A 14433-nucleotide genomic window follows, 5' to 3' on the forward strand; every position below is an offset into this window, starting at 1 on the left:
TTTATAAAATTAATATATTCGTGTTACACATATTTATTATTCAAGTGCACATTTAAATATTTAAGTATGATAAACAGATGAAATAAAATTGTCTCGTTCTCATCTTTTTGTATTTCTTCCCTCTACCGGAAGTCATTCAACAATTTTAAGTATTTGCTCGTGGACAGCGAGCGACGTTAACTTTGCGTGCTTACGGAGAGTAGGATTGTAAACGAGACATAGCTAAATTTTATGTTATTTAAACTTATTTCATAAGCTAAGTTAAGCCGAGTCATGGTTCAAATTTGATTTTTTTTTTCTCAACTTAAACTTGACTTGAGTTAGGTGTCTTTAGATGTTATCAAATTTCTAATTTATTTAATTATTTAAAATTTTTATATTTTTAAATTTATTTGATTGGTTAATGGATTTAATATTAAAATTTGTCATTTGATTTTAAGAATTTGTTTTCGTATTTACAAGTTAAGATATTTATAATATCTTATCTTTTTCATACAAAAGTTGTTACGTTAAAATAAAATGCAATATAACCTTTGATAACAAAAGTAGTAACACTATAACTTAGATTCTCCCATAGCCAAACCATTTGCTCTTTCATTACGTTAGATATTGATCTGATCTAATTTTACAATCTATTTTAATTCAATTTAAAACACAATTAATCAGATAAAACTTATTAAAAAATAAATTGGCATAAAATAATTTATTTCTGTAATCAATTCATTTTAAAATATTAGTAATTTTTATATAATAGTCTAATAATTTAAAGAGTTCAACCAATTTTATATTTTATTTTTCAAATAAATATACAATTAATTTATATTAGTTTATATTTATTTTTAGTTTAAACTTAGTTGTTAACTCTTAATTTGGGCACTATTTTTTTTTTAAAAAAAAGAGAGAGATACAGACAAAAAAACAAACATTTTTAAAATTAAAAAATTGTACGGTGATTAACGTTTTGTAATAAAAACAATAAATTAATTGAATACGTGCTCACAAAAATATAAAATAAATAAATATAACGGAGAACAAACAACTCCCCTCCAACCTCGTCCCCTTATTAAACCCCTTCTCCTCATTCCACATCCTTCATCACTCCTCTGTTTCTCTCTTCTCTACGTAAGTTAATTTGCACCCATATTTCTCCCTCGGTAAGACATTTTGGTAGGGGAGATCACCGGAGACGAAGTCCGGTCAAAATGCGGGTGGCAGTGGTTGGTGCGGGGATCAGCGGGCTGGTGGCGGCCTACACGCTAGTAAAGGCCGGCGTGGAGGTGGTTCTGTACGAGAAGGAAGACTACTTAGGTGGCCATGCCAAGACTGTCTCTGTGGATGGCCTCCTCATCGACCTCGGCTTCATGGTCTTCAATCAGGTAACTAGATGTGATGATATATATGTCAAAATCTTACTTTTGCCTTTAAAAAATTTATTTATTTTTTTTTAAAAAAAATATAAACATTTTGAGCATTTATAGGTGACGTATCCCAATATGATTGAGCTGTTTGAGAGCCTCGGCCTGGAGATGGAGACGGCGGATATGTCATTCGCTGTAAGGTTAGATGACGGCAAAGGATATGAATGGGGAACTCGCAATGGCTTCTCCAGCTTATTTGTACAAAAGGCCAATATTTTTAATCCCTACTTTTGGCAAATGATTCTAGAAATTCTCAAATTCAAGGCCGACGTCTTCGAGTAAGTTTAATTTCATCAACCTTTTTTAGTGTGTGATTTTTGTTTTAATTTTTTTTTTTTTTGGTTAACTGTTCTTCAATGTCTTTGGACAACAACCTACTAATTCTAAAAGATACCTTGAGGAGCTCGACAACAATCGAGATAAGGACCGTAGTGAGACACTGGAACACTTCATCATATCACATGGTTATTCTGAGCTGTTTCAGAAGGGTTATCTCGTGAGATTGACTATATTGATTTATTTAGTTCAACAAGTCTTTTATTCATTTTCTTTTCCGATGCTATTATATCATATGGTATTTGATATGCATATTATTTGATGTTTTAGATTCCAATCTGTGCCTCTATCTGGTCATGCCCCTCTGAGAGAGTATTACATTTCTCTGCTTATTCTGTTCTCTCCTTCTGTCGCAATCACCACCTTCTTCAGGTCGATATCCTTTTGTGTCTCTTGCAGTTGTTTCTACCTGGTTAATTATGAAGTAAAGCATTGCCACATTTTCATTCTTCTTATTTAACACTTTGTTTGTACACACACTGTTTTTGGTGCTTTGTAACTGTATAAGTTGCATGTTACATGCTTAGTGATGTATCTTCTGTGTTGTCAAAAGTTTTGTTGTTTGCTAGAGCTTATTCAACTTAGCATCCTTGTTTCTCCATTTCCCTTCTCCCTTATTCTGATCTCTCTAATGCTTCCATTCACATTTCAGCTATTCGGCCGTCCACAGTGGCTCACTGTCAAGTCACGTTCACAGTGCTACGTCGACAAGGTATTGCCTCTCCCCGAGTGTTTGAACTCATTCTTTGTAAACTTTTGACTCAAAGTTGATGCTTATTATAAGTAGATAAGAGAAGAATTGGAGAGCAGATCATGTACTATTAGAACAAGGTGTGCTGTGGAATCAGTTTTTAGTACTGATGCAGGTAAACAACTTTCAGTTACCTAATCAATGATCATTGATATTTATATCGATAAACTTAAAGGTTTAACATTACCCTGTAACAAAATCTGAATTTACTATTAGCACACAATGAACATATCATGTTGTGTTATTTTTTTTTCTTTTTCGTTTTGGGAATTTATAATAACCCATTGTGGGCATTGAATTTTTGGTGCTCATTTTAGTTAGTTCCTAGTATACATTTTAGTTACTTCTACTAAGAAATGCCTTTATGGTAGGATGCTGTGTGGTAGGAGAAGATTGCTCCAAAGATATATATGATGGATGCATAATTAGCACTCAAGCCCCGGATGCTTTAAAGCTTTTGGGAGAGCAAGCAACGTTTGAGGAAGCAAGGATACTTGGTGCTTTTCAATATGTATATAGGTATGCTATTATTCTCATATTTTGTTTTTAGAGAAGTGCAAGAGAGGCATTCAAATCGTAGAAGCCCATGAATTTTAGCATGGATCCTCTGATATGCAAATTACGGATCAGAGGGTGGTCCACTATATGGATTGGTCTATTTGATGGACTCTACCTATTAAACGGGTGAGGTCCATCATAATCTACTAATCAAAGGCAATGGGTCATCCTCTAGTTCACAATTTACGGACCAGAGGATCCGCCTACATGAATTTCAAGAATTACACTATGTGAGAATTGTTCATGCATGTGATAACTATTAGCTGAAAGTCTATGATCTTAGTTCTACTACAGCTTATAGCTTTGAATCAACGTGAATTTTTTGAATAGTGCTATGGTGTCTTAGTTTTTCTCACAGTGCTTGGTGATATGTTTGGAACAAAGGGCACACCTTTTTTCACCTCCAGTTCTTTCTTGTTAAAATAGTCAACAAGCAATATTGATTCAAAACTTTTTTTAAGGGACTAAAGGAGCTTTAAATCACAAAATAAAACTCATATATTACAATACAACTCTTGTTCTTTTGACATTGAGAATTCTATTCTGTTGGGTTTTTCGGGCCACGAAAATCGCTTTTCGCATCGCGGAAACCCCGAATCACCCAAAGCCATAGATCCGTGCAAGGAAAATTTCCGGAAAACACGAGTACGAGTTTTAATACTTTGATCTACAGTAGATCTACAAGGAAAATATTTTTACCTTCGATGCGTGCCCTCGCAAATCCCGCTCGTCCAACGGTACGCCGGATCTCGAGAGTGTCAACGTAGACACTCCTCTAATGATATCCACACGAACAAGGAGTGTCTCTCACACTTAAAGGATGGAGAAGAGAGCCCCAAGTGTGCTAGCACTTTCTAGAGCTCTCGAATGAGATTGGAAAGGAAGAAAAGAAGAAGGTACAAAAAGAAATCTTATACACTCACTAGTAGTATCCTTCCTTTGTGACCTTCACTCTTCCTTTGCTCTTGGATTCACTCAACCACCTTCTCCTCACCATCGAAGTCACGGCAACGGCAGCAAGAAGGAGGAAGAAAACTAGGAAGAAGATGATACAATTACCACACATCAATACACACTAAATGAAAAATAACTCATCCTTTGGTGTGGCCGGCCACACACATAACTCCCTCATTTAATGTGGCCGGCCACATTAAATGGAATGAGAGGTGTTGTAACCTCCATGAGGTGGCATGTGATGTGGCAAGGATGAGTCATCCTTATGATGTGGCAATACATCAAGTCAAACTTGATGTTTCAACTTCTACTTGGTCAAGTCAAACTTGACCAATTGTCTTCCTTGTTGAGTTCAATCCAACCTTTGATTCAAGTCAATTTCAATTTAATGAATCTCAATTCATTAATATAAATTGACTCAATGAATCAAATTTAAATTAGACTCATTCAACAATTGAATCTAATTGAGTCTAACTCAATAAGTCTAATTTGAATCCAATCTTTGGTGCATCATATGAACCTAATCCAATTGGTTCATCATATGAACCTAATCTCCATCCACTTGTTCTTTGTGTGTGACCCAATAGGTTCTTGTAACGTTGGCAATGTTTCTAAACTCCTTTAGAAACATAAGCAATGAGCGGCATCTAGCAATACATCATTGCTACCCAAGTTACAAGAAATGTTGAGATCCAATATCACCTTGTGACTACTAATTGTGACTCCTCACAATATGTGACATTGTCCTTCTATCCTAGACATCTAGATTGATCAATGTGAGGCATAGACCGTGTCATCCTCTAATCAATCTAAATCTTGAACTCCAAGTAGACTCACTCGATCAAATGAGCTCAACATCTAATGTTGACTCATTTGGGCATGGCCATGCACTTAGTGGTCTCACTCTATCAAGAATACCGATGTCGCTCCCGTCATATGGGAGGGATAGATCCCATCTACATCACTCACATCCCTCTACATAATTCGTTATATACCCAGTAATCGCCTTTATAGTCCACCTAGTTACGGGTGACGTTTGACGAAACCAAAGTACATAACTCCTTATGTAGGGATCCATGGTGACTTCAGGTCTAAGGACTAATAGTCATACTAATAGCCACATGAGAAAGTATATGACACTCATATAACGATCCATGATACTTTCTCATGGCGGGTCATTCAGTATACATTCTCTAATGCATACCCATGTGTCAGCTTGATATCTCTATATCCATGACTTGTGAGATCAAGTCATCGAGCTGACCTACATGCTAGTCTTATTGTATTAACACTGTCCCTGAATGTTAATACTCGACTAGGAATGATTTAGAGTAGTGTTCCCTATATCATCTTACTATCGATTCAACCAATCGATTGATATAGGTAAGAACCTTCTACTCAAGGACGTTACTATACTTATTTTATCTGACACTAATACAAATAAGCATAATAACCAAAAACCAAATGCCTTAATATATATTCAAGAATATGATATACATGAGTCCATACAATCATCAAATGATTGGCTCTAGGGCTCTAACTAACACTATTTAATTCCATCTTTAATTTATTGCTGCGAAATAAGACTTTGACAAGTTTTGCAATTCAGTGATCAATCATCTTGCAAATGAAACAAATTTTTGCTCAGGATTTGGAGATTTATGGCCTTCTTGAATAGAAATGTTAGCGAGTGCAAACTTGAGGGAACTTCACATTCTTCCTTCTCAAACTCAATTACATACATGTCTTTGCAAAATTTTTGTTTTCTCACCTGCTCGATTGACTAGTCTTTGATGTCTTAATGCATAGTGACATTTATCTTCATCATGACAAAAGTTTCATGCCGCAAAACCCAACGACATGGAGTGCTTGGAACTTTCTTGGGACAACACAACATGGTGTGTGCATAACATATTGGTTAAATGTGTTACAGGTCAGTGCTTTTATTTTTTACTTAGCAACTGGCTAAACATGATTAGTTTAACATTATGAATTATTTAACATTAGTTTTAGCCTCTAGCCAAAAGGAGTTACCGATTATAATCATTGTATTTTGCAGAATCTACATACAACTAAGCAACTATTTCTTGTAACTCTAAACCCCAAACGTATACCAAAACATAGCTTACTTAAATGGTGCACCAGACATCTTTTACCTTCTGTTGCAGCTTCAAAAGCTTCCTTAGAGCTAGAAAATATACAAGGTAAAAGAAGAATATGGTTCTCTGGAGTATACCAAGGTATAATGCAACTATACTTAAAGCAAAACATGAATCTTTTGCTCATTTACTTCATTAACCTTTAATTTTAACTTTTTCTCAGAGACCTTAATATTGTGAGTGTGTGTGTTGTGATTTGCAGGTTATGACTTCCATGAGGATGCGCTGAAGGTAATTCACCTATTTTTTGTATTTGAATTTCACTTTATCATATTTTATGTTCACTAGATGATAAATGAAATGACAAATATCATGGATTACATTCATTCTATACTTTTCAGGCTGGGGTTGCTACTGCAAACAATGTGGTTAAAAATGATATTGTTCTATTGAGAAACCCAAAACACATGGTACCATCATTGATGGAATGTGGAGCGAGATTTCTTGTGAATAGATTTCTTACGAAATACATCGCAATTGGTTGTGTGACGTAAGTGCATAAATTTGCTTACTTATTCAGATCCATCATTAGTAAATATTGGAAAAGATCGATTGCTTAACTGAAGTGTATGAAGAGTTGTTAGATTGCTAGGAATTAACACATACAAAAAGTAATATGATAATGATGAAAATGCTAAGATGGATACATCGAGTTACCAGAATGGTAAAAATAAAAATATTAATATTCATAATCCTCTGTTAGGTGTAACTTTAATACAACAACAATAACTAAACATTTATTCCACTAATTGTAATCTTAATAAATGGAAAAAGAGAAGAAGAAGAAATAGGTCGAGATAGCATATGTTCAAGAACTCCTTATAAACTCTATACTCAAAATGAATTAATTAATTTGAACATTCATTGTTATATAGCCTTGTAAATAGTTCAATAGAGAAATAAAATTAATGTAAGCTACTCCAAAATAGTTTGAACAAACACAATCTGATGACGATAATAATGATAATGTGTAAAAAAGAATTTCTTATTGATGCATTTAAATAAAAAATTTGATATTAGTTTAAAAGAGTAGTTAATAGTTTTCTAAAATGAGATGGTAAATTGATATGATCTGCAATATTCCTATTAAAAGACAAGGACCACAATTATAGCTATTAACCAAAAGTGACTAAATCACTTTTCATTGACATTTGAGTTCCTGATCTACTTTTGTCTTTATAATCTTTAATCACACAAGTTAATTCCATTACAACATTAATCTTGTTTAAGAATTTAATTAGCAAAGTAATAAATGATTTGCTACAAATCAGGGTGCAAGCAATTGAGATGAATATCATTCACATGAGCTTGTCCAAAAACTATTTATCATCCATCTAGTGACTCTTTTAGACCTCACAATTGCAATTCATTTTGACACCATGATATATCATAATTATAGATTGCTAGAAGAAGGTGGCAACATCTACATCCACGAAGGAGCAACAACGAACAATACCAAGAAGGCTGTTCTTAGAGTTCATAATCCATTGTTCTATTGGAAGGTTCAGTTTTCTATATAAACATTTGCCTTGTCCCAAATAAAATCCTAGTTTAAAGATCAATTAAGAATTCCTTATTCTAATATATGGAGATATGTATATGTGCCAAAATCTTACTCATTATATACCTTGACAGATCGCTATCGACGCAGATATAGGTCTTGCAGATGCTTACATAAATGGATACTTATCATTTGTTGATAAAGAAAATGGTCTTCTGGATCTTTTTTTGGTAAATTACAAGTGGACAAGCTAAAATATTGAATAGAGTTTGTTGCCACTAGATTTGCATTTTTTGTTAATTTTATTGTATTTTCTAGGTTCTTATTGCCAACATGGAACTGAGAAATACTCTTGGGAAGAGTTTAAGGTTTCTCCATGCACTACTTTCTTGTTAGTTCGTTGAATGTACTACTGTCAATATGTACTAAAATGCAAACTTTGCGTGCTTCCACTGACTAAACTTTGTCTCTCGACAAAATGATCAGAGGTTGGTGGACACCATTACTTGTGACAGCAGGAGTTTCATCTGCAAGATACTTTTTTCGACACTCCTTGAGACAAAACACTATAACACAAGCACATCGTAACATCTCTAGTCATTATGATCTGGTTAGACTTCAATCTACTTTGCTACGTTCATCATAAATTATTTCTTATTTGTAACTCTATTAATTGAGTTTTTAGCTTGTTCAGTGTATTGCTTTAATCTATTTGGTAAAACTGGATGTCTTGTTTGCAAAGTAGGTTAACATGCAAATATGGTTAGTATAAATTGCCATTTACCTCAATAGAATCAACTACTATGTGAGAATGATTATGACCTTAAAAACATTCTTAACTATCTGAGTATAATATTGGAATTAATTTACTTCATTTTGTGACAGAGTAATGAGTTTTTTAATCTATTCTTGGATGAGACAATGACTTATTCTTGTGCCATTTTCAAGGTTCGGAACTACTATTATTATTTTGCTTTGTTTACACTGTTGCATTATTTTTGCTAACAAGTTTTACATAGAATTGTGATTCCTTTAATAGAATCTAAAATTTCTTCCCAAAATTTTCTAGACACAGAATGAGGACTTGAAAACAGCACAGCTCCACAAGATCTCTCTTTTAATTAAAAAGGTGAGCATATTGTTCGAGTTTTTTGTGTTTCTTATTTCATTGTTAACGCATCCCTTATTATCTTCTTCAATAAAAAAGGCCCAAGTTGAGGGGAAGCATGAGGTTTTGGATATTGGTTGTGGTTGGGGAAGTTTAGCTATCGAGGTTGTAAAGCAAACTGGCTGCAAATATACAGGAATCACCTTATCTAAGGAGCAACTAACATTTGCCAAAAGAAAAGCTAAAGAAGCCGGACTTGAGGTTTGTATTTTTTCATAAACTTATATAAATTGGCTTAAGATGAATTGTTACATTCAAGTTTTGTCCCTCTGTTATAGTAAATGAAACAATTTAACTATCCTCCTCTGCACACAACATGGAAAGTTTTATTCATCCTAACTAAAGGCAATGAATAGAGATGGACACAAAATTTGATTTTGGAAGTATCAAGTTATTCTACTTCTAGGATATGAGAAATATGGAGAAATTGATTTGAACAACAAACTAATTGTGTAAATGAAAGCTATCTAGTAGTTTTAATCAAAATGATATCAAATTCCATGTAGATATCATGTTTGCAGATTTTGTTAGTCTTAGAATTCAAAGATTTTATGCAGTCCTCTTGTAATATTGTTATTTCTTTGTCTATGTTGTCATTAACATACTCTTAACTGAACTATTCTTATTGTAAATTTTCATATGGTGGATAATCAAGTTGAAATTGAACTTTAAAAAATTTGGTGGTTTATGTCTTTTAATCACCATTGCTTCACTAAAGCTTACAAAGATGGCCAATAAAATGATAGATTATTCAAAAGCAGCAAGTTGAACTATTGTACCGATATAGTTGTTAATCGAGGCTAATGCTTTATTTACAACTCAATTTCTCTTGAGTTAACCTTGTTTTGAGAGGAGACAACTAAAGTAGATACAGTCCTAGAGGTTAGACAAAAATAGGATTTCATGGCATAAGAATTGGAAAACATCAACATGCTACTTTATAGAACAAATGGGCATTAATGAATGAAACTAATATTTACACAACAACATGCTGCTTTACATAATATATAGGCATAATGTGAAACCAACTTTTGGGATTGCACTAATTACATAATATATAGGCTTCTTAATTATAACTTGCTAATTGATTTTTGATGAAGATTTAATTATAATGTGAAGATTGCAGAAAATGTTATTTTTGGCAAACAATAAAAACTCCCTTTTGTTTGGACAAAAACATATTCTTACAAAAGAAACCTACTTTCAGGATTACACTAATTTCATGTTGATGGACTATCGTCAACTTCCAAAGTATCACAAATATGATCGAATCATCTCATGGTACGGTACTATTAACTATTACTCACAACTTTTTGGTCTAGTATCTGGTAGTTCTTTACTAATAGTAGTTACAGTGGGATGATTGAAGGAGTAGGTCACGAATATATAGATGACTTCTTTGGTTGTTGTGAGTCACTTCTATCTACAGATGGCATATTGGTCCTTCAGGTTTGTTCAGTTAGTTAGTATTTTCACTTTCTCATAGATTATCTTAATATTAGATTACATCTTGTATTACTTCCTACTTTCTATTCAAGCTTCCATCTCAAGTACTTAAAAAGAAGTCGAATAGTCGAATAATATATGTGTGGAGGTTAAACACCTATGTAATCTCTCCAGTCAGAGTCTAATGAGTTTGATTTTGCATACCTTGCAGTTCATATCGATTCCAGATCAACGCTACGATGAATACAGGAGAAGCTCTGACTTCATCAAGGAGTACATCTTTCCTGGAGGATGCCTTCCTTCTCTGAACAGTATAACAACAGCGATGGCTGCTTCATCTAAACTATGGTGACAACCAAATGAACTTATACACATGTATATTGTGATTTACCTATTCTTTTTGGTCCTCATGTGTGTGCTCACCTTTTAGCATTGAGCACATCGAGAATATTGGCATCCATTACTATCAGACTCTCATATGCTGGAGGAACAATTTACTTGCAAACAAGGAGTAAGTATCTATTTTATATATGGATGGCTACACAGATAATAGCACATTAATAATAGTAGAGAACATAAACAGAAATATAATCACAAGGAATCAAGAGATTAAATAATAATTTTCTTCTTTCTCTAATCTTTTTGGCGTTTTGTTTGGCATAATTCTTGACGTTTTGATTTTTCAGCAAAATCATTGCCTTAGGATTTGATGAGAAGTTTGTGCGTACTTGGGAGTACTATTTCATCTACTGTGCTTCTGGTTTCAAGTCATGCACGCTCGAAGATTATCAGGTATTTGAAATCATATATAAACAGTGGGAAAAATTAAAAGTGAATCAGTTTGATGGCTACATGGCTGATGCTGGTTTGTTTTTGAGTGATACAGATTGTGTTCTCTCGTCCCGGTAACGTTGGAGCTTTTGGTGAACCATTCAAGCTCGGCCATTGCATTGACTAATTTTTTCTTTGGGCCTCTTACTTTTGGATATTTTCGATCACATTTTAATAAGTGTATCGATGGATATTTTCCATCACATTTTAATAAGTGTATCGATGGATATTTTCCATCACATTTTAATAAGTGTATCGATTCATTGTTGAGTAGCTATCAACAATCCAACATGGTTACCACTACTTATTAATATTATATGATACTGTCTGAAAATAAAGAAGATGATGCGTTGCTCAAGTCGTTTCGCTATTGACCGTGAGAAGATGAAGACCTTGATGACACGGACCAACCTACGCACACCACAAAGAGAGCCAACAATAACGTTAGAGTGAGAAGCAAGGAGGGGGTTCTTGCATAAACACTTCGATACTCAAGTCAGAACAATATTCCTGATTAGAAAAGTGAAAGACGATGAACAATAGAATAATAGCGTAGATGCGCCTCAGCGTGCGTGCATGAGTGTGTGAATGTAAAAAAGTACTTGGCCAACGGAGAGGACCTCTTTATTATACCGCCCCTCATAACCCTCATAATAATGAGGCCGCAGAGAATGTCTGGCACCAGAATATGTCGAGTGATGGAGGATGCACCACAACCCCCCCCTTTCTATGCAGAGGAAAATTCCATTGCGTATATTTGTCACAATAATGGAATATTATTGTTGGTGCAGGATGAATTAGAATCGAACCTGAGTTTTGATGTTGTCAAAGGTTCTGTAAGTCCCTTGAGGCCGGTTAGAGGGGTGAATAGCCTATACAATAAATTCAAACAAAATACCTTCCTCGAAACTTATAGCTTGATTAAAATAAACACTTGTATAAAGAATTAAGAAACTAATTAAAAGGAAGAGTCACAGAAAGAATTACTTAGTTTGCAATCACCGGATTGCTAATCCAAGGAAATTAAAGCTCACTAAAAATCTCTTTTGAGCAGAGTAGACTCTTACAATAGTCAAAGCTCACAATTACAAAGATAAATTCAAATGGAATCGTTTTAAACTGTTGTATATAGCTTTTGGGATCATAATTATATTTATAGTCTTGATCGGGGCTCCTGGAAGGGTTCTAGGCGCCTAGAGGAGGATAAAATTTTATTCCTATCGCAACGGAATGCGACAGTTGACTTTGCAATAAACTTTTTGGTTTAGGCACCTGAACCCGCTTCAGGCACCCGGACCTGCTTAAACCTGATCCGCATTTGAGGGCGCCTCCGGAGGCGCCCTGGGCACCCGAGGTGGTCCGAGCGCTCGGAGCAGATCTGGGCACCCGGAGTCCAGGCGCCTGAAATTGCTACAGGCGCCCGGACCACAATCAACATCCAATTGGCTTTTCATCTGGGTCTTCCGCTCTAGCTCTACTCGCTTGCAGATTTCGGCCATCCGGAATAGGGCTCACCCAAACCCATTTTCCGTCCTTCTCGAGTAACTTTCCACTCTGGCTTCTCGTGTCTCGGAATCGCCACGTGCTTCCTTCTCATCCGCTAGCGTACTCTTGTACAGCACCTCGTCCCTCGGACTCACTGAGCCCGTTGACTCTCTCCCATGCTATTCTTCTCGCTAGCTGCGTTTTTCGCTATACCTCCTGCGCTCTTAATTAAGTTCCTGTACACTTAGACACAACGACATAAAAATATAACAGGACCTAACTTGACTTGGTTGATCACATCAAAACTACCACGAGCTATTTACAATCTCATCCTTTTTTATGTGAGTAACTCCAAGTTAAGTTAGGTCATGAACCACAAACAAATAACAGTTATAAAATTGCAAATACATGTTTTAAAAATTATATCCTCCCCTAGACTTAATCTTTAATTCTCCCCCTTTGATCACATTAAAAATGGGGTATTCCATGAAAATAATTTTAAAATAAATATACATCAGAGTCTAAGGGTAAAAAAAACTGACTATCATCCAAAAAAAGATCATTAAGTTTAAATTTCAGAAATATGAATAAACTATTTTTAGAAAAATTAATTTAAAAAATTTTAGACTTGCAAAAATCCTAAACAGTTGAACAATCATACAGAAAGCAGATATAAAAATTTTAAAAAATATATATTATTTTAAGTATAAATAAATTCTTTTCTACCTAAAGATATATTTTCTAAAAAACTACTTAAAAATAGTTATTAACTTTGAAAGATCTTGAAATATTTTCTGAAATTATATAATAGTAAGTAACTTTGGAGAAAAAAATAAAATTTCAAAAATTAAATTTTTGAGAGTTTTTAATATTAAAATTTTTTATTTGGATGGACAATTTATAGAAAATTCATCAATGGTCAAAATTTTTTGAAATAATTCTCTTAGATAGAGAAATGATAAAGTTTCACAAAAAAATAAATTTTGCAAAAATTACTATGCGAGATATTTTTAAATGGACAAATATAATTTTTCTTAAACAATTCATACAAAATAATTTAATGGTCAGAAATATTTAAAATTTTTCTTATTGATAAATGATGAAATTCTCTTTCTAAAAAAAATAAATTATAATTAATTTCTAACAGAAATCGTGCAAAGAAATTTATTTGTAAGTAAAAAAATTTTAAAAATAAGGAATGCACAATAATTTAACCCAAGCATGATCTTGGAATCCAAAATAGATTTTTTCTTACCGGATTAATAAGAATTTTTTTTTTCAAAATATTCTTTGGTGATTGTTTTCTGATTTGGTTCTTATGATATCTATAATACCAATTAAGTACTGAATAATTTTGAGTAGGTTGAACATGTGAGCATGCAAAATTTTTTAAATTTTCTATTTCTATTTTCAACTTTTCATTTTTAATTTTTATTTGGTTGAAATCTTCTAATTGACAGGATGTTGCTAAGATTAGTTTTAATTCATCATTTTCCTTTTTATATTTTCTATTTTCAATTTCTAATTTACAGACAATTTTTGATAATATTTTTATGAATTTAAATAACTGATAAGGAGGTAGAGACCGTACCTGACATATCTTGTCGATTTCTGATGCTCCCCCTATAGAGCTGCTTTCTTCTGATGTTGCTCCCCCTTTATCGATGCTCTCGATACTCATTGCAGAATAGCTTACTTCGTCATCTTCTTGGTGACTTGCCATCAATGCAAGTCTGGCTTGGGCTTTGCTCTCCAACTCTGATGACGTTTCGTCTCACTTCACTTTTAGATTTTTATATTTTGATTGGATCGGCTTCTTGTTCTTC

At 33.8% G+C, this 14433-nt stretch overlaps 1 protein-coding gene across 1 annotated transcript; it reads left to right on the forward strand.

The window, feature by feature from the left end:
* Positions 1-1111: 1111 nt before the first annotated feature.
* LOC122055120 lies at positions 1112-11341 on the forward strand. The gene is made up of 24 exons (XM_042616510.1): positions 1112-1376; positions 1479-1696; positions 1809-1914; positions 2025-2126; positions 2407-2466; positions 2542-2620; positions 2877-3024; positions 5827-5950; positions 6077-6257; positions 6379-6407; positions 6518-6666; positions 7576-7678; positions 7812-7907; positions 7996-8045; positions 8164-8287; positions 8563-8625; positions 8747-8806; positions 8885-9046; positions 10053-10126; positions 10201-10294; positions 10503-10639; positions 10722-10802; positions 10978-11083; positions 11178-11341. Exons 1-24 carry the CDS (start codon positions 1203-1205, stop codon positions 11247-11249), a joined length of 2592 nt encoding a protein of 863 aa, XP_042472444.1. The 5' UTR covers positions 1112-1202; the 3' UTR covers positions 11250-11341.
* The last annotated feature ends 3092 nt before the right edge of the window (positions 11342-14433 follow it).

This window comes from Zingiber officinale, chromosome 1B (assembly GCF_018446385.1).
Source record: "Zingiber officinale cultivar Zhangliang chromosome 1B, Zo_v1.1, whole genome shotgun sequence".
Taxonomy (NCBI): domain Eukaryota; kingdom Viridiplantae; phylum Streptophyta; class Magnoliopsida; order Zingiberales; family Zingiberaceae; genus Zingiber; species Zingiber officinale.